Source organism: Rhipicephalus sanguineus, chromosome 2 (genome assembly GCF_013339695.2).
Source record: "Rhipicephalus sanguineus isolate Rsan-2018 chromosome 2, BIME_Rsan_1.4, whole genome shotgun sequence".
NCBI classification, from domain to species: domain Eukaryota; kingdom Metazoa; phylum Arthropoda; class Arachnida; order Ixodida; family Ixodidae; genus Rhipicephalus; species Rhipicephalus sanguineus.
Window position 1 is genome coordinate 92707488 of NC_051177.1, and position 20521 is coordinate 92728008.

The window sequence follows — 20521 nt, forward strand, 5'->3', positions numbered from 1 at the left end:
TGCCTGGCTCGTTTTGCTTATCTCTCCAGGCTAACATTAGTCAAGAAGCACGCAAATGTGAATAGCCAATAGTGAAGCAAAAGTGAATAGTGTTTTAGTATTACCTATTTCGCAGAGGAAAAGTGCATACCAGTGTATACGCCTGCGTTTCCAAATGGTCCGCTTCGCCTTACTTATCTTATGGTAGCTAGCCGACGGTCGCGGCTGCTTGCGAAGGGACATACATATAATGCATTCTCAACGAAGAAGCGTTGGCAGAGCGATGTCGTATACATGTCGAAACGCATCGACTGCGTTATGTGGTACCGTGCAAAATATTATACTGAAGTTAATACATTCTCACCGGCAGCCGCGAGTAGCAAGCGCCAGAACGATCGGCGGGCAGCAGTCTATTTTTTCGAAAATGGTGCCACTGTTCGTGGTTATTCCTTAAAAAGTATTTGACTTGATGCGTTTTTAGTGCGTGCGCAGCAGTAGCAGTAGCATCAGTGCGCATCAGTAGCAGTACCAATTGTTTTCGGGTGTGGGGGATTCACTTACGATTACCTGCCCAACATCCCCCCCCCCTTCCCCTGGCTACGCCAGTGGTGCGCATCACCTCGACGTGATGCGCTTTCACAGTTTTGTGAAGCTGTGCGACAAACAGTCGATGGTGGCACGGTCCGAAAATATCTGACAATTGGCGAAGGGCTTAGGCTAACATTGGTACAGAGCCCACGATGTGCACACAACTACCGCACTTGCGAAAACGCGTCGCTCCACCTCGTAACGCTTGGCTCAAAGCCATAATATGCAGCATGGAAGTACTCGCTGTCTTCTTCGCATTAAACCGATTCCCACAAGGCGTGGGATTTGCCGAATTGTCGCCATGCCGTCCTTACGGAACCTTTGTGCGCATCCCATTGTTCTTCGGCAGCGGCACCGTCATGTCCTCGTGGCCGGCGCCGAAATTCGCGGCCGATATGAGCCAGTCCTCGAGCAGCTTGTCGACGCAAGGCGACTACCAGGACGCGTGCGTGCCGCCTGCCGACGCGGCGCCGCTGCCGGAGCCCATGCGCAAGATATCGCTCACCCAGCTGCCCTACATCAAGCACGCTCGAGAGCAGGACGAGCGCTGCGGCTGGTGCTGGTTCCGGCCGGATTTCCTGCTCAACCTTCGGCACCCCCGGTACTCGCTGCTACTTGGCGCCGTCAGAGCATTAGATTGTTATACACAGGCCGATAGACCATTAGAAAACCTTTGTGCATTACGCGTAATATGAGATTTTACGCTTTACACGCATTCGACCAGTAAAGGACGATCACCTTTGGAACCCGTGATGTACTTGAATATATATATATATATATATATATAGTCTGGAAAGGACCAAAATGATCCGAAACAAGTCTGCTCGCCTCTCTTATGTCAACTGGCCTTCAAGGCGTATGGAAAATCCTTGAACAAGGGTTGTCGCATGGAGCCAACGTTTTGACAAGTGTTCTTGTCTTTCTCAAGGCAGCAACTTCCTTGAAGACGACAACACCACTTCTAGAAAGGTTGGCTCCAGCGACAACCCTTGTTCAAGAATTTTTCAAGTCTTCAAGCTTCCATCTTGCCCTGAACTTCTGCCTTATTTTGATTTTCAAGGCATATGAATAACAAAAATTGGGGCCGCTTAAGCTTCGCCTTTAAGAGCTGAACGCGATAGCGATATCCTGCCCCTATTGCGCACTCCGAACACTACGAGTATTTAATAGAATGCGCGCACTAAGGTGTGTGTCTTATGTAATGGGTAGCATGCTTTAAACCAGAAACTTTTTCAAAGTTGCGATGCACCCACTACGTGGCCTTAAGGGAATACGCGCAGTAATGTGTGTGCCTTTTGTAATGGGTGGCTGTCTTTAAACCACCAAGTCGTTAGCATATTGACATGGTGGGACGCCCAATGGCAATGTACGATTTTACCACGCAATATTACTGCGATATTACATCTCGTACTGTGACACCTGTGTACAGGACGCGTATTTTTGGGAAGCATCAAAGTTACTTTCAGTGCCGCTCCAAGCAGAGGCGTGGCTGTGTGGTAGAACACCTGCTTGCCACGCAGACATCCCGGATTCGATTCTCACTCGGACCCAACATTTTTATTATTTATTTTATTTGCAGCTTTTACAGCGAAAGCTGTTATGAGATCATTTCACCGGCCGTTTTTGGCGCCGTAGTTGTCCGCCGCCGCCGCCGGTGTCCGTAACCAGTATCGCTCGAAATAAGAAAAAGAACTAAATAAGAAAAAAATTCCAGGATGGAACGAGGTTCGAACCTGGGCCGTCTGCGTGGGAGCCCAGTATTCAACCTCTGAGCCATGCCGGTGCTTGACACTGCTTTGCAAAAAGGTCCTATACAGGCTTCATTTCGGGAAGGAACCACATTAGCATATGCAATATAGCGTGGTAGAAGAGTAAAATAAGCACCAAGCGTCGCACAACGCGAATTCTCTAAGCAGACGTCGCACAATGCGAATCGCGCAACGAGTAGGTTGTTGAATGCTTCCAACCCATTACAAAGGGTTCTGCCATAAGTCTTCGTCGTCATCAGGCACGGCATCAACAAAGTGCGCATCATGCCTCACATGTGTTTAGCAGGTACCATGGCTCTCGGTAGAATGACGAAAAATAGCACAGTGCCTGCTTCCCTACTTCTCAAAAACTACAATGATTTATAGCGAAGTGGGTTCCTCGCAAGTGCACTTGTATTGGTTGCCAAGGAAGCCCATAAGCGCATAATCCATTTCCTCGGGGTCTCAGTAAAATTACCATGATTTAGAGCGTAGTGGTTTCCTCGCAAGTGCACTTGTATTGGTTGCCAAGGAAGCCCATAAGCGCATGATCCATTTCCTCGGGGTCTCAGTAAAATTACAATGATTTATAGTGTAGTGGGTTCCTCGCAAGTGCACTTGTATTGGTTGCCAAGGGAGCCCATAAGCGAATGATCCATTTCCTCGGGGTCTCAGTAAAGGTCTTCGCCCCCCCCCCCCCGTCTCTCTCCCACGTCAACGTGTGTTATACAGCATGACGGGATGACGGGAGAGGGAAATAGCGATCGGGCGTCACCCAATGCAAACTGCATAACTGGTGGTCCGTTTAAAGCTTCCAACCCATTACAAAGGGCTGAGCCATAATTCTTCATCGTCATCCGTCGTCGCGTCAACAAAGTACACATAATTCCTTACAGACGTGTAGCTGGTGCCTCGCTTCTCCGCAGAATGACGAATAATGTCTCAGTAGGTGCTTCCCAACTTCACAAAAATTGTGATTTATGGCGTAGTGGGTACCATTCTAGTGTACTTCTATTGTAGCCCCAAGAGAGCTTACAACGGGCTCTAGAAACGCCGCTCTTCCAGCTTTCGCTGTGACTGTGCTGCGATTTCAGCGCAGGCCTGGCGTTTTTTCGATTTTTCGGTCACGGACAAGATGATGATTTTTCGCTCACAACCAACGGTGCCGACGCCGACGGCGGAATTTCTGCGATACGAGCTCTTTAACGCTATCGCGTTAAAAACGTAACAGGCCTTGAACATCCGGTTAGACATAACAGCGTCTGCGGTCTACGAGCGAGCCTTACTTTTACTGTAAACACAAAACGTGGTACAAAACACTGCACTGAAGGTAAGTGGCTGCCGTATCTACTCGCGCGATACTGGGCGCCGTTTACCTAGCCGTCACTTCATCGTGAAACGGAAATGGTGACGCCCTCGCAGGTACGTGCTGCTGGCCCTGTGCTGCATGGTGTTCCTGCAGGGTTTCGTCGCCAACGGGCTGGTGTACATGGTGCTGCCGACTCTGGAGCGGCGGTTCCAGCTCAAGAGCCTCGAGGCCGGCACCATCGTGGCCATGTACCACCTGGCTTCGTGCATCTCCGCGCCGCTCGTCACATTGGTAGCGGCAAGGCGCAGCAAGCCTTTCTACCTGGCCATGTCGGCAATCATCATCGGCATCGGCACCATGGTCATCGTTCTGCCGCACTTTATGGCGCCCCACTACATGTAAGTAGTAAAGGAATACCAGGCTGTGACCGCAGATTCGAGCCATGAGACTAAAGTAACGATATACGAAAAGAAGAATGGGGCGAAACGCATTCGGCAGGCATTCTCAGATTGTGAATGGTAGTTTACCAGTATCCCTCAAGAGAAAGGCATGTAACAACTGCATCCTGCCGGCACTTACCTATGGGGCAGAAACCTGGAGGCTTACGAAAAGGGTTGAATTTAAATTGAGGCCGACTTAGCGAGCCATGGAATGAAAAATGATAAGTGTAATCTTAGGGACAAGAAGAGAGCAGAGTAGGTCAGGGAACAGACGGGTGTTAAGAACATCTTAGTCGAAATCAAGAAGAAGAAATGGGCATGGGCAGGGCATGTAGCACGTAGGCGAGATATCCGCCGGTCATTAAGAGTAACAGACTGGATTCCAAGAGAAGGCAAGAGCGCGAAGGACAGGTAGGTGGGCAGATGAGATTAAGAACTTTGCGCGAATAACGTGGACGCAGCAAGCACAGGACCGCGTTGTGGGGGCGAAGCATGGGAGAACAATTTGCCCTGCAGTTGTCGTAGTCAGGTTGATCATGATTATGATTGTTACATGCAAGAAAGGCAGTTCCATGAAAACAGTATCTTGTCTGCCGTTGGTAGGCGTATCTATGGACTGTCCGCCAGAGTATACTAACCTGGACATTGTCAAATACCGCCACGTTATCAAATTTGCTCTCGTGTCAGCTCTCATTGTCCCGGAGGGATGCTACCGCCTATCTTGCTACTTCAATATGCCGCTGTTACAGAATTTGACGGTACGGCGGAATTAGACTACGTCCAGAACATCTTTTGTGGTACCGTGACAACGGGCTGGCCGAGACATGTTAACGCTGTCTTGAACGATTGCGTTTACGTGAAATTTGTATGCCTCTCAAACTAGCATGACTGTTATCAAGTATTTTACATCTGGTGGTGGCTATGTCTTCAACGAATTATTTTGATGCGTTAGCATTAGGATTGCAAAACGTATACATTTTGGGTGAAAACAAGTGTGTTTACTTGCATACTATCAGTACTGGTTAATGTTGGCTATAGTGTTGTCAGCCAAGGTGGTTGAATGTAATTAGATGTGCTCGAACGAAATTCAGACGCATTTCTCTCAGATTTACACCTTAGTCCCCACTGAATATTTATGAACAGCACGCATGTACATTCATGCACCTCGTCACAAAGGTTCCCTTCGGAAACTGCTCTTCCCGATATAGACGAAGTCGTGTCATGTGATTGTCCGATTTAGTAGAGCAGATAGGCAGTGTAGCGTTATAGATACGTACACTTAATATCGAAGAATATGGCGTAAATATTGAAAAAGCCGCAACTTTGCACTGTAGGGAAGAGAGTCAGGACCGCATGAGCTTGTGCCCGAGCAAAGGCGAAGACGGCTCGTTGTGCGGCACACCAGCTGGCGACTTGCGCCGCTTCCGGTTCGTCTTCTGGGTGGGACACTTCATCGTGGGCGCCGGCTCGTCACCCATGTACACGCTGGCCCTCATTTACCTCGACGAGAACGTGCCTACCACCCTGTCCACCAAGTACATAGGTGGGCTTCCCAATGTCATGCATGCGTAGCGAACGAGTAAAGCATCAAAAGAATCAGTTGGTTGGTACATGTATTGATATATGTATATTAAGTATGTGCAGTGCAAAGAAAGAAAAAGAGGTGAGACATGAACAACTTAGACTGGCGCTGTTTACTTCCAACTACATTTATTGAAAAGCACGAAGCCAGCTTTTATGTATGCGCACATGTTATCAACCGCTCGAGGAGCATCACCGGTGACCAAACAAAAACGGCATATTTTGTCATTCATTTCTTTGACACAGCAGCGGCATTCTATGTCGTTTATGTGTCTTCCCTTTGTCTTTGTTTCTTTGCGCTGCACATAGTTTGTATATATCGAGTAAAACATATAGGGTCTACAAAAAATTAAAAATTTGGGGAGGGGCGAAGCATGCAGTGTGCGCCGGTGTTTCCCTCAGCAAAATCACTGCTAATGGGCAATGAGAGACAGAAGAGAGATTGGACCCAGAGACCCGCAGTCCGCTTTTAGTTAACGTGTACGCTACGAATCTTTATTCTTCAGCTACGCACAAGAGAAATCTCCCACCGGCACTACATTGCCGGTCAAGATCCAGTGCTTATATATATACGCGGTGGCCGGTGAACGGTTGTGTAGCGCGAGCAGTCGTTTCTTTTATTAAAGAAACTCGCTAGAAGACAATGCCTGCGTCGGCGTTGTCTCTCGCTGGCGAGGGCGCGTTCTCGTTATTTGCGAGCTGGTAGTTCAGCTTTCATCGCAGAAAGAGCGTTTCCACAGTCAACGCGCGCCGTTCGCTCTCTCTCGCCACACGGCGAGCGCTGAGGCGGTGTCGCCCTCTCTTGCGCTCAAGAAAAGAGACAGCAGACGACGATGCACGATGCACGCCGACATGTGCGAATAGTGAAATTTCATCTCGAATCGAATTCGAATCGAATAGTGCCGAATAGTGGTCAAAAATATCGAATATCGAATCGAATATCGAATAGCATATTTACACGAAATGTGTACCGCCAGATACGGCAAGACAAAGGAAAACTCAGTTACGCTACAGCGTGCTGCAGCTTCATTGCGCACTTGTTCGGGAGTGGCTTTTGTTTCAGTTTTTACGGGCGCGCAAGCATGCTCATAGAAGAGCCGCCATTCCCATCAGCAGTGCCACTCCTAACAGAGGGGATACGGTCAATACGGTAGCTAGTTTTCTTTCCCTATGGTCGTGCAGTACGTTTCATTTGACAACGGTAATGTTGTGCTTCATCGCCATGGGTACTCCAAACTCAAAAGTCTTCGGGCGCCCGTTCTCAGCAGCGTTTTAACTGCGCGCCGGAACGATGGGAGTTTCTGAACTAGTGGTGTGGTGCGGCAGTGGCGACCACCCAGCGTGAACAAATTCTTACATAGAAAGCCAATCATCGAGGGTTTCGCAGGCCACAGTAAGATCGTTTTACGGCGCTTGCGGCACATTCGACCTAACTACGCAAGAATTCCGTGCCTTCGTTGCGGGAGCGATGTTTTGAAGGACTTGACAGTTTTATCATGTGTTTTTCTACGTGCGGAAATGACATAATCTCCTTTAAGATCAACATGCGCTCGCTTTTGAACCTGAATGTCGGTGAAAGTTTAACGAACGGCGACGTTGGCGTTAGTTTTAGCCACCCCATCCCAAGCAAGTTGCTCAATTGGCCTTTGCCGCGCTCTAGATATTTGTCCTGTCGAATATTCGAAACTTCGAATACTAGCTATTCGAAAATCGAATCGAATTATTCGATTAGGAACTATTCAATTCGAATTCTAAACTAGAATATTCGCACACCCCTAGTGCTTCCCCTAAAAGTCGCGTGACTGCTAGTTGGTTGTTGATCATGAATATGAAGTTGCACCGCATGCAGTATACTGTATATAGGACGCCACAAACGAAGAAACAACGCTCACATCCTGTGAGTTTGATCATGGTTATGCGTTTATTACAACTATGCAGTGCAACTTCACATCCATGACCTACACGGACGACGTCAGAAAAACGTCATTTCCAACAGATCGGTAAGCTTTCAAAATATCGGCATTTGTATGGCGAGGCACAACCGGGCACGTTTCAATTGCATGAGCTGTCGAGTGCGCCTGGCGGATGGATATAGGGATACCGTAGATATATTACGTTGCGCTGCAGAGAACCGTCTAAGTGATTAGTAGAATATGTTGGAATGGTAATTAACGACACCCCACTCCATTCCACGAGCGTGCAACGAGAAAAAGAAAATATATTGGAAAAGGTAAACGAATTTAAAAATGTTTTTGTGCGTACATGTGGACAAGCGAGGCTTAGAGGTGACAGAGGATGAAAATAGGTTTTACTGGAGTAGGATAGTTGCAAAGAAGATAGGATATAATATGTACATGCCGCAATCTGAAATCTATAGACCAGCCCAACCGGGAAAAAAAAATTTAAAGCTGAAAAGATGTGCGGAGAGAACAGAGATGTGTGTGAGTGCGGTTGGCCGAATATCTTCAGGGCGCAGCCGCCAACATCTGACGTCATTTCAGCTAAGCATTTCTTTTGTGGTTGCATAGGGTTGCTAAAGAGCTTATTCCGGATAATTTGTTCCTCTATGGTCTCACACGAACTTGTTCCTTGTGGCATTGCCCTATGGTGTGAAGCTTAGGATGCTCACAATACGTCGAGCACACGCAAAATGGTGACATGTCGCTGGATATAGTAATCTGTGCGCCGTACTTTAGCAGAACTATATTTGTTTCAAGATGACCTCGTCATTGACGATATATGTATACTTAGCGACACCTCCATGTAATAATGATAATGATCAAATTTCCGAGCTTATGCTCTGCCAAGCGCTAAATTACGTTGATACACAAGATTGTCTTCTCTAACGGACAAAAGTTGTCGCACAAGGACAAAACAGCTAAATCGCCATGGCTATTTCTTTCGAACTCCGCAGCGACTTACCAGGCAACGTCCCTCCTCGGAACGGCCACCGGCTTTGTACTGTCGGGCTACATGCTCAACATCTACACCGAGGTCTCGTACGACCCTTCGAGGTACGAAACTACAGGCGCTTTCGTGAAGCCGCACGCATATTGTCGTTAGGTCTAAGCTGTCACGAACATGGCTTAGCTTTTCCACTGCATAATTTACACACGTTCTCGCACTTTCTCTGGACGTCAGATTTTTAAACTCTTCACTACGCGATTCGTCGGATCGCATATTATAATGCGCATAGGTGTGCGCAGGGTCCCCAAACGCAGGGTTCCCCATGATAATGCGTTGTACATAGTGAAGTGTACAACACACGGCGACGCAGATTATATTGCCGCCGCGGCTATGCAACCGAGATCCTTCTCAGTTCTGTATTGAGGTACGTGCAGTTTCTGACCGCATTCACCGACAGCATTCAACCACTGCACTGCCAGAACTGGCATATGTTGGATAACGTTCCCTAATGCTCGCTATCCACTGTTTTAACGGCAGCGCTGTATTCAATCTCATTCCGGTGATCAAGAAGTCGCCGCCGTGCTTGTTGAAGCGGCGCTGTAGAAAGTAATCGCGCAGTACGCGTTGGGGATGCATACGACTTTCACGGTAACCAATGATGATCGAACTCGTTGTTCTCTCATTGTCCAGGATGGGCCTGACGCCTGAAAGCAACATCTGGACCGGCGCTTGGTGGCTCGGTTATCTGATTGGCTCCGTTTGCTCCATACTCGTGGCTTTTCCCACAAGCCTCCTACCCAAGGAGCTGCCAAGTAAGGCCCACATATTCGAACAAATTAGTTCATATTAGTACCAGCACAAATTCGTAGATTTTGGCGCCGAGGAAGCCTTCAATTACTGGTTGCCCATACAAGGCGATATAGCATAGAGCTCCGACGACGCGCCTGTGACCACCGCTTCTCGATTCCAAGCGCGACCCAGCCCCTCAGTTGCAGGAGGACCCGTAACATCGGAGCCTAGAACTTTTCGCTGGCGTCTGCTGACAGAGCTTGCATGCAAAGAGAAGCGCTGGATAATAGGTGAACGAACTTATCACGCTCGTGTGTTTCGTCACGGATTAAGTGAAGTCCACTATCTGTGCGTGTACCACCGTCCATTCCAGAGAAACCACATGTTCATGTGTGCGTTCGACAGGGCACAGCATTAATGACTACCCGTGCACAGTTTGATTAGACAAAGCTCCATCGTTATAATATCGGCGACAGCATTTGATAAATTTCGCACACGGCAGGCTAGCCTTGCGCCTAAGTGCTAATACGACACTGGCAAAAATAAAGTGTACGTGTGATAAATAATCAAACCACACTTCACTGCGGTCCTCTTATTTTTCAATGTAAATTTCTGTAGCTATTTTTCCTTCCGTAGCTCGACACCGTGGTAACAGCCGTTCCGCGTGGTTTCCTGTTTTTTATTTTTCCTCTTCGTCAGGTCAGATATGGGCGAAATTGGAGAAGAAATGCGGCGCAACCTCCAAGAAAGGCAAGAAGGCCAAGGATGATTCGTCCGGCTTCAAGAGCATCCCGGTCAACGTGAATGCCTTGCTTCACAACGCAACGTACATGTTTCTGTGCCTAGCTGGCACAGCGGAGAGTAAGCTTTAAGCCTTCGCTAAGCGCTTGACTCTGAAAAAGCTACGATAGGCCCTTTCAGTAACGGTGCCTCCATATGGAGACATACTTTCGTATATCGCCTACGTGTGACGACGCGATACAGTTTCCTAACATAGTGGTTATAGTGAACGTGACTATCTATATTACCGAATAACTCTCTAAAGAAAAAAATCGCTTGTCTTTCCTGTGAGTCCTGATTTTCTCCCTACATAACTCTCTTTAAAGAGACACGTTAACTCTCTCATGGAGAGTCGTGCGTCCCACGACTCTCCTAAGGGAGTATAATGATCTCGATATGGAGTGCACGTGTCCTTTTTAAAGAGAGTCATATATATGTGACATGCCAGGATTACCACATATATACGCTGCTCGTATATTTAGAACAATCTCCGTTCCTTGACATCGTAGAGTTGCAGCACCATGCCCTTCGAGACCGCGTGATTATCTGTTGGCGGCCTTGGTGGAATTTCTTATTTAACGTGCCACTACTTTCTATAATGCACGTTTTTAATAATATCCTATATCGGCGCAGATCGCGTGCTCTTTCTCCACATTCATTCTCGTAAATGACAAGCTAATTTTTTTTGCTCCCTGCTTTATAGCCATGATAATGACCGGCCTGGCGACCTTCATGACGAAGCTCTTCGAGTCGCAGCTGGGCTTGAGCTCCTCCAGCATGGCTCCCCTACTGGGTACGTAAGGATCAAGCTGTACGGTATACAACGCCGCTATAATTCGTTCTGCACAGATACATTCACTTGCGATCGAGGTATACTCCGCACTATTAAAAAAAACAGTTAGTGAACAATTAGTAAACCCATGTATTTACTAGTTTCGAGCGTGTTTTACTATCGTCACGGCATCCCTTTACTAGCCAGCAGCTAGTAAAGCTAGTAAATGTTATTGCTACTAACAAGGGAGTCTTTCTTAGTGTTTTTAACTAGCTAACTACTGAGCTACCTATGTTGCCAGATGCTTCGTAGATGCCGCAGTATATTATGCCGTAATCGTGACAGCTATTCAATATTTAGACAAACTTCAATTTTCTTGATTACGTTGGAATAACAGTTTCGTGCTACGTGACGGCACACTAGGCAAATAGAAGGGCGCAAGATAATGGGTAGAAAACATCAATTATTCTTCTCAATTCTATGGCTTCTAACCAGTACACGGTGTGCTATACCAAAGTAGGAGCATAAATAGCCTTCAAGCTGCTTCTAGAGTAGATATCGGCTACGTAGAAGTCTTGATATTCTGTGTGCGCGTTTATGTGTGTGTTCTCGTTTGTTGGTACGTTCATGTCTGTATGTTCGTTGTTGTGATGTGTACTTACCGTGGTAATTATTTGAAACAATTAGCGGTCATTACTTAGCGTACATGGACAATGCCGTCTAGTTCTTTTTTTTTTTCATCTTATATCTGCTTTTGTAATGGAATCAACTTGATATGGCAATGCACACGCACATATAAACAAGATAGGTGTAAACCTCTAGTTGCCCAACTGTAGTCCACTAGAGTTAGTACGGTCATTAAGTTGCTAGTGCGGTTGTTGACAATTTATTAACGGACTCAACATTCGAGTTAGTATTATCCGCTTACTAACCAAGTAGCGAATTTCACTGACCTGCATGTTTCTACCTTCACTTACTAAGAGGTTAGTTCTTTTTGTTAGAAGTAAATGGTCAGTATCTAGTTTGTGAATATGCCGAAGTTTTTTTCTAAGAGTGTATGTTCCGAAGCAAATGTTTAATTACTTCTAAACGGGGTTTGCGCAACGCACGGACTCTGACAGTAGTGGTATCTGTGCGTGCTCGCGTTTCGGAGGCAACGAACGACAGTGTCATAGCGGATAACGCAGCAAAAAGAAGTCGTTCTTAATGAAACGGCCGCGTGTACTGTGAAAACACTGCGTTCGTAGCAGGGAACGAGTTCATAACCGGAGAAATTGATGAAATCTGCACAATTATTTTCTTTGTTTCTTGTGTGAAAGCAGCGTTCTGTTACTCTTAATGTCTACCAGCAGGATATTTTCAGCGATACGCCCGTGAAAACTGCATTGAGGAACTTAGTGCACTCGTTATTCTCGATGGAAGCTCGCATAATTAGAAGTTTAATAGCCGTATATCGAACAATGTCTTCTTAATACCCAAAAGGATCACAAGGACTGTCAGGGCATATACGTTTAGTCCATCTATATTGTCTAAATACTTGCGGTGAAAGACTGCTTAAAGCTTTCGCCCTTGACCTCTCCTCCTCCTTCTTTTTTGGTTGGGGAAGAATGTACGAAGCATGCGCATACACGCGCTATAAGGTATAGGCAGATGCTGCCATGAACAAAAGACAAGACCACTTGTAGAAACGCTGGCTCTAGCGACACCCCCTGTCTAAGAATTTTTTTTTTCTTTTTCATCTATCCAAGCCTCCATCTTTAGAAGCTGCTGCCTTGCTTGAAGCTTAGTGGCACTTACGTATGGAATCAAAATTTCCAGTAATATCAAGTTGAGTTAGGATTTCGGGCGATCATATAAGCGTTATTTAACATATATAGTTCACATGCTCGACAAGAATACAAATTAGGACTCTGATACGTTATTTGGCGAACGTTTCTGATATTTCAGTTCAGATATGAGAAGGGTGAGTTGGTGTTTTTAATGGCTACAGGTTGCCTAAATGTGTGACTTCCGTGTATCTCCGTCCTGTCGTTGATGTGTCATGCCTTTATTTTCATGACCCTCTGCGAGCCTTGTGGCCACATGTACAGGTCGGTCCACTGTTAAAGGGAACAATTGCGTTCAGGGCATGTCAGGATATCGCTCTCTTGCAACAGTACAGTGGCTTAGATTTACATAAGACTACTGGTGGTTGACAGTTCCGACTCCCTTTGACAGACCAGTACCTTAAACAAACAACGTTTCCACATCCACTTGGAATGAGGGGGCCAGCAAAATGAAGGGGGCTCATTCGAGTGTTCCCTTTAACAGTGGACCGACCTGTACATAGTCTTGCATGCTCTTACTATATGCACGAATAAACGAACATATATCGGTGAAACATAATCATGCACTCTATTCGAGGCTGCTGCTGCTGCGTGTTGCTACGTGCAGCCAGCGTGGCAGTCCCGGGCGCGTGCGGCGGCATCCTTCTGGGCGGCTACTGCGTGCACAAGCTGAACCTGGACGTTGACGGCATCGTGCGCATGTGCCTGGTGTGCTCGGTGGTGCCGTGGCTGAGCAGCTTCGTGCTTCTCTACAGCTGCCCGGTGCCCGCCTTCTTCGGCATGAACCACACGTCGAGCCGGTTTTACGTCTCCAACGTGTCCAACCAGTTCGACCAGCCGTGCAACGCCAACTGCAACTGCCCCATCGAGAACTACGACCCGGTGTGCGGCAAGGACTTGCTCACCTACTATTCGCCCTGCTTCGCCGGCTGCAAGCGGGACTACATCTACGAACACGTCAAGGTGTTTGACGATAACTGTACCGATCTATCATTAGTAGTTGCAGTATTATGGCAGTCGAGGGTCTGACGAAATTTCGTCTGGTCGGGATGAAACGTTGGTGAAAACACTGATGGACGCCGACCAAGGTGAAAAATATTTACTGACGTTTCGGCCCCTACACGGGAGCCTTGGTCACAATGAAACTTTTTTTCTTGGAAACATTTCGGCGCGCACACAAAAGACGAAAATGTTTCCAAGAATGTCCTCAAACCAACTCGCCCAGCTCTCCATACTATTACGAAACTTTTTTCATTGTGACCAAGGCCGTGTGGGAGCCGAAACGTCAGTAAATATTTGTCACCTTGGTCAGCGTCCACCAATGTTTTCACCACTAGTATTATTATTATTGCGTGAATAGCATTTCTTTACAGTGACGTCGCTAGCGCTGCACTCATACACATACACGAATGACGTCATCGAAGCGCATATGTACTCTGAATAAACATAATAATGTTTAGGCGGCAGGAGTTTACCTCTGGGTATATAGACCAAGGTGTTTGCCCCAGCTTCACATTTAACCCCATTTTAAGAACCCCAGGTGGTCAAAATTGGTCCGGAGTCTACCCACTACAGCGTGCTTAGTAATTATATCATGATTTTGGCACGCAAAGAAAAAATACAGAATTGTTTGCGAGCTCTACTTCAAAAGTTATGTGGTTCTCCACTTTAGTACCGGAAAATTCAACCCCACGCTCACTGTATATAATGGAGCGCGCAGGGAACTAGGTTGAGATTGCCGCTCAACGAAAAGGAATTGTGGCGCCGCAAAGTGAGAACGAAGAAAAAACGAGAGAAGACCAGATGGGACGCCATCTTTCTAGGTTGATTTAAAGAAAGAATAGGAAAAGCCCAGCAGTTGAAGAAATATGCTTTAGAAGAGTGTAGCGTTGGGCCAGTTAGGTGAATAGCTTAACGAAACAATTGTCTGGCGCCCTATATCCTGTCTTCTGTCGTTTTTTCATCGTTCTCAGTATGCACCACTAATACTTCGTTAAAGGGACACTAAAGGCAAATGTTAAGCCGACGTTTATTGCTGAAATAGCGTTCCAGAAACCTCGTAGTGCTTGTTTCGTGCCAAGGAAATGCTTATTTTGAAAGAAAACCACATTTTAGTGGTCCGCACAGCGTTAGCGCACTTCAAGTCACCCGCCTAGCAAGGGCATCCTGACGTAGCGCTTGCCTTGCCCAACGTTGCCCGCCTTTACTGCCCAGCAGCCGAAGCTGCGGTTTCTGCTCTGAAGGGCACATTACAAGCCTTGCCCAAGTTGCGGTTGATCTCATAATCCTCTGCACGCAAGCGCAACGAAGACGCACGCAGATTTCTTGGTTGTTAGCACACTGTCGCAGAGGCACGGCACTCGGCCACTTAGGCGCTTATTTGCGGCACCCATTGGAAAGTCATGTCGGTTTCTTTGCCGCAGCTGCTGTTGCTCAAGCGGCGCACACCATTCAGGCACCCGGCAACATAACAGGGACGCGGCATTTTGTCGTACTTTCCGTTAGACCGACTTTCATGGGCGTGCAAAGTACACGCAACAGTACGCGATAACGAAACTACCTCTGAGACGCCGCGCGAGCGGAGAGCAGCCCGGCGAAAACGGTACTTTTAAACCACCCGCGCCGTTCTCCTTGGTAACGCCAAGTTTTTTCCCATGAATCAAGAAACGCGCAAGCAGCATTTTATTACGTCTTGTAATGTACGAAATATTAATATTTTATTTTAAGTAGTTTGAGTACTAGTGATTAATTGTACTCGGGACTCTCGACGTCATCGGACTCATTCCAAAATGTCCCACTGGTGGCGCATATCGTGTTCTACATTTACCTTAATTTCTCGATTAGAAGAGCACTGCTGTTGATAATACTGACGTTTCAGGTGTTCTCAAACATTCACCTTTCACTCTGACATAAATTGTCATTTGCCTTTAGTGTCCCTTTAAGGCTATGCACCAACACGCCCAACGTTACACTCTCATAAATTAGATTGGCGCTGCCATGCATGCCGTGGGTTTTTTTACAAGTGACATTATTTCGGGAAGGGAAGCGCGGTCGGCGGCCACGTGCTGCCGGTCGGCGTACAACGACGCTCCCCGTGCATGCACAGGTATACACGGACTGCCAGTGCATCTCGCACCCGGGCGTGGAGACGATGGTGCTGTGGGGATTGCCGCATAAGGTGCAGGCGGACCGGAGAAAGTGCGTGCACGAGTGCAACGCCCTGTTCGCCTACATGAGCGGCATATTCATCTACACTTTCTTCACCTTCTTGCTCTACACGCCGGGCGTGTCGGCCACGATGCGGTAAGCGGCCCGGCAGGGTATCTTGAAATCCACCGTTGCTCTCGCACGCGAGAGCGAAATGAGAGGAGGCGGGCGCCGCTGGCACACGCAGAGCAGCGGAATGGAATTCAGAAGGGTTGCTGGATCGGGCGAGTGGTCATCCATGAACGTAGCGTGTATTAACGCGGCACATAAAAGAAAAGAGCGCGACACAGACGTAGAGATAGGTAGCTAGATAGGTAAACGTATACCTATATCTACGTCTGGCTGTGTCGTATTCCTTTCTTTTATGTACCGCGCTGATACACGCTACGTTCAGGAATGGAATTGTTCGCTTGGCATGTGTAGCGTTGCGGAGCGGAGCTGACCGAACAACTGTGATGCTAGCCAAGCAGTATGTCGCCTTCGGCGAGCCATTGACGCACGAAGTGTTTTACAGGCGTAAGAATAGGCATGTCATAGTCGAACCACACTTTAATCGATGCATTGCTTTTGGTTTACTCCCCCAAAACGAGCACTATCTATCTATTTATCTATCTATCTATCTATCTATCTATCTATCTATCTATCTATCTATCTATCTATCTATCTATCTATCTATCTATCTATCTATCTATCTATCTATCTATCTATCTATCTATCTATCTATCTATCTATCTATCTATCTATCTATCTATCTATCTATCTATCTATCTATCTATCTATCTATCTATCTATCTATCTATCTATCTATCTATCTATCTATCTAAACATCTGTATCCAAGCAACACCAATGTTACTTCCGCGAAACATTACGCGTCTCAACGTCTCCGCTGTCCCCGACAAGCCACTCGCAAGATGTACACGCCCTGTTACGTCGGAAAACGATGTTTTCTAGACATCTATGCAGACATCACTGTTCGGCTACTAAATCGACGCTGTGCGCCGATTTAGTAGCACGGTTGGCCCTGACTCACGTCGTGTCCTTGCCCTCTCGCAGGTGCGTCGATGAACACTTGAAGGCCTTCTCATTGGGGTTTCAGTGGATGGTGGTGACCTTATTAGGTAAGAAAGCAGCTCACCAAGGAACCTCTGGGTTTTTTCGAGATGACATAACTGAGTGCTTGTCATACATTTATGTGGACGCGTTTGCTCATTAAACACGCGATGCGAACAGAAACAACGCTCCCCAACTAGAGCGACTTCTTAGCATGCGAAAGCATTGTATATTGCTTCTGTCATTTGCAGGCTCAGGTAGGCGCGCTCAAAACATGAAGGTACGAAATCTCGGGCCACTGACACTATCGCTCTAAAAAAAAGTCATTTTACTCTTTCATGGGAGTCCTTTAAACTCTCTTTAAAGAGACGCGTTACCACCCTTTGGAGATGGTCTCTTTTTAAAGGTAGTCATATACGTGGCACAGGATGATCAGTTGTGTTATGGAACAGGAAGAAAAAAAAGAGGGAGAGCATTTTGTAATGACCGTCCGTTTTTTTATTTTTCGCTTGTTTTTTTTTTCTGTGCTTATATATGATGGCTCAACCAGGAACGGAGTGACGTCCCTGCGAACGTCCACCGCAGACATCCAGCTTGCCGGAGTTTCATCCATATAAGCGGTATTATCTAAGTATTTGCAATCGAGAGGTCATGTATCGCAACTTCCTGAATCCACAGCACTTACCTACTGTGGTTCGAAAGTTAATGGACCATTCTCGTTATTCTCTGTATTGGTTAATCGGCGAGAGAACACGCAGCGTGTTTTAGGCCAATTGTGCGCCGCTGTAGCTTTACACATCTTCCATTATTCAATCATCGACACGTGAGGGACTATAACTTGTGTCACATCGAAGCGACCCGTCACGCAAAGATATGCTCTTGTACGCGGTATAGCTACATGTTGTGGCAACTACTGTCCTGCTTTCTTTTTTGCGACAACTGAGTGATACGGCCACTTGCTGCAGTGACTATACTGTTCATAGATAGCCATCTGTGGGACCTATGCGGTCTGTTATCTTTCAGGGGCGTAGCCAGAACTTTTTTCTCGGTCGGGTGGTGTGTGTGTGTGTGTGGGGGGGGGGGGGGGGGGGAGGAGGTTCACTCGTGTGTCTGTCTTTAATGTGTGCGTATAATATACACGTGCAAAATTGAAAAATAGTGGGGAGGGAGGGGTTGAACCCCCTCCCCCCCCCCCTTTTGGCTACGCCACAAAAATCGGTCCTCTTGTAAAGCGCGACGTTACTGACGGACGCACGACTTTCCTCGGAGAGTCCAGAGAGTGCCTCTTACGCATTGATAGCTTGTGCTGCACAGGTGCCATCCCAGCGGCTGCCCTGTTCGGCTTCGTGATCGACAACAGCTGCGTCCTGTGGAACACGGTGTGCGAGCATCTGGGCGCATGTGCCGTGCACGACAACGAGGTCATGTCGCGCAACCTGTTCACGGCCGTCATCGTGCTCAAGACGCTCTCCATGCTGTTCTTAGTCAACACGCTCATATTCCTGCGCGGCTCTGGTAGCGACCGGGTCAGCCGCGACGGCACGCCCGAGTGCGAGACGAGCTCCAATGCGACCGCGACCGTCATGCAATCGGCGCACAAGTTGGCCCGCCTGATCCAGCGGCGAGCCTCTTCAGGGTCCCTGTACTGACTGCGGCCGGCACGACGCGTCCATCGTCTGCGCTGCTCCGCGCATACGCACTCGCGAGTGCCACGTCCTCGTTTAACGACTCATTTAGTTCATATAGCGTTATTGTGTACGTTTTTATAAATCCGACCTAGTTTCGAGGAACCTTTTTACGCAGGGTGCGGAAGCCACCGCACTGGCGCGTTACGATTACATGCGTAAGAACGATTATATACGCGCAGATATAGTCGCATCGTATGGCATGTTTATAAACGACCGGCTTTCCTATGCCGAAAGTCGTCTTCATAACGCTCTGTACCGCAATATGTGCAACAGCTCTAGATAAAGGATGCAAAAGAACTAGAAATGCGATATAATGTTAGAGGGCATCTTGCCAGGGCGAAGTTATTAGCAGAATCAAAACTTTCTGCGAGGGAAGGCTTTTATTTTCAGGCTGTCCCACTACACAGACGGGTATAGAATGGAAACCATTGCTTACATACAAGTGAGCGAGAGTCGCATGCGGATGCTGTGTTTACGTACGGTTTGTGTGGCTACGCTCGATGCGATTCAGTCGACGTTACAAAAGATCCGCATTGATGGAAAGCGCTCCACATTTCTGTCCGCTCGCCGGCTTTGCTTATAATACGCCAGCTTGTATACCTAGTTCTTCTCTTAGACGAATCAGTGTTATGGGTGTGAAAATAAATACCGCGTGTCACCACACGATAAATTACGGCATAGCCAACGCCCTAATCGTTCTGGACGAACCCTTTTGGGACGATTTTCTCACCAGTGTAAACTCGAAGTGGATGCAGCGACGTCTTGCGAGTGGTGATGGTAGCACTGAGCAGAGCTGTATGCACATATCAGGATGCAATACTGACTGGTTGATCGAAGAACCTTTATTGCTCTCAATGAGAAAATATTCGGAGTCTGCAGGGTTGGAACACATGGTGTTACGTCAGTAAACATTTTTCGTATGTATTTTCGGCGCCTCTGACGAAAGTGTGCTTAAATCGTCGCACCTTGCGAGCTTTGGGAAAATGCCTTGGCTAGCTATAACGTCGAATATCAACCCAAGGCGATTGCTGACGCTCTGAGTACCCTTGTTTAGTACCATTTGTGACCACCTTGGCCACAGCGCATCGATTTGTTTTTCGGAGTATTTTCTAGTGAACACACTGCTGACTAACCTTTTACGAAGCAGTGGTGCAACGCTAGTGAACGGAATCGCTTCTCATTGATATCGAGCACAAGAACAGTGGCAATACGTCTACATCCATTTGTTGTCTGTCCATTAGTGATAAAGGACTAACGAATTAAAAAAAAGAAACTATCGATAGCGCTAGCCATTGTACGATCGATAGTGTAAAAATAACCGCGTGTACTCGTTGCATCGTAAACAGCCCCCTTTCCTACCCGGAGAGTGTATTGTTCACGGTGAAGCAGGAGGGGCAGGCTAAAGGGCAAGAAAGTTGACATGATTGTAGTCCTTCTCCAGGATGCTTGGCTGACACATGATAATTAAGATGAACTGTACATCTGTAGCGGAAAGGAAACTGCGCGGCTTCAAATGTAATTGCATTTTGTGATTTCAAAGTAAAAGTATTAAGATTTAAGTCTGTTAATTGTACGGTGTAACTGGTTACTTTAGGATGTGAATTTATGGATGGACATATTCCGGCATGTTCACAGCGGAAATAAATTGGTTCTTTCGCAAGAAAAGTGCCCATATATTGTGTCGTCTTATGTCCATTTATTCTGCGTGTCCGTGTCTTTGCCACGCGCTACAACAAAGTAGTAAGTATTTGGTGGAAAGTTGCTTCTATACTTGCTTGACAGTGAATAAGTGACCAAAAGCCACATGAAAGTCGTCATTCTATTCAGGCAAAAGAAAGAAAATAACGATAAAGGCA

At 47.1% G+C, this 20521-nt stretch overlaps 1 protein-coding gene across 1 annotated transcript; it reads left to right on the forward strand.

Annotated features, from left to right (window-relative positions):
• Positions 1-926: 926 nt before the first annotated feature.
• Positions 927-18747, forward strand: LOC119381223 (solute carrier organic anion transporter family member 4A1). Its single transcript, XM_049412885.1, has 11 exons — positions 927-1168; positions 3738-4022; positions 5399-5607; positions 8560-8659; positions 9243-9364; positions 10041-10202; positions 10825-10918; positions 13331-13682; positions 15826-16022; positions 16981-17045; positions 18292-18747. The coding sequence occupies exons 1-11, from the start codon at positions 927-929 to the stop codon at positions 18624-18626; spliced, it is 2163 nt and encodes a 720-aa protein (XP_049268842.1). The 3' UTR covers positions 18627-18747.
• The last annotated feature ends 1774 nt before the right edge of the window (positions 18748-20521 follow it).

Bases quoted from the DNA above. Each gene is read 5' to 3' on its own strand.
- LOC119381223 (XM_049412885.1), top strand. From the start codon at position 927: ATGTCCTCGTGGCCGGCGCCGAAATTCGCGGCCGATATGAGCCAGTCC. The intron at 10,919-13,330 runs GTAAGGATCAAG...ACGTGCAGCCAG, and splicing joins ATGGCTCCCCTACTGGGTAC to CGTGGCAGTCCCGGGCGCGT. The intron at 16,023-16,980 runs GTAAGCGGCCCG...GCCCTCTCGCAG, and splicing joins GGCGTGTCGGCCACGATGCG to GTGCGTCGATGAACACTTGA.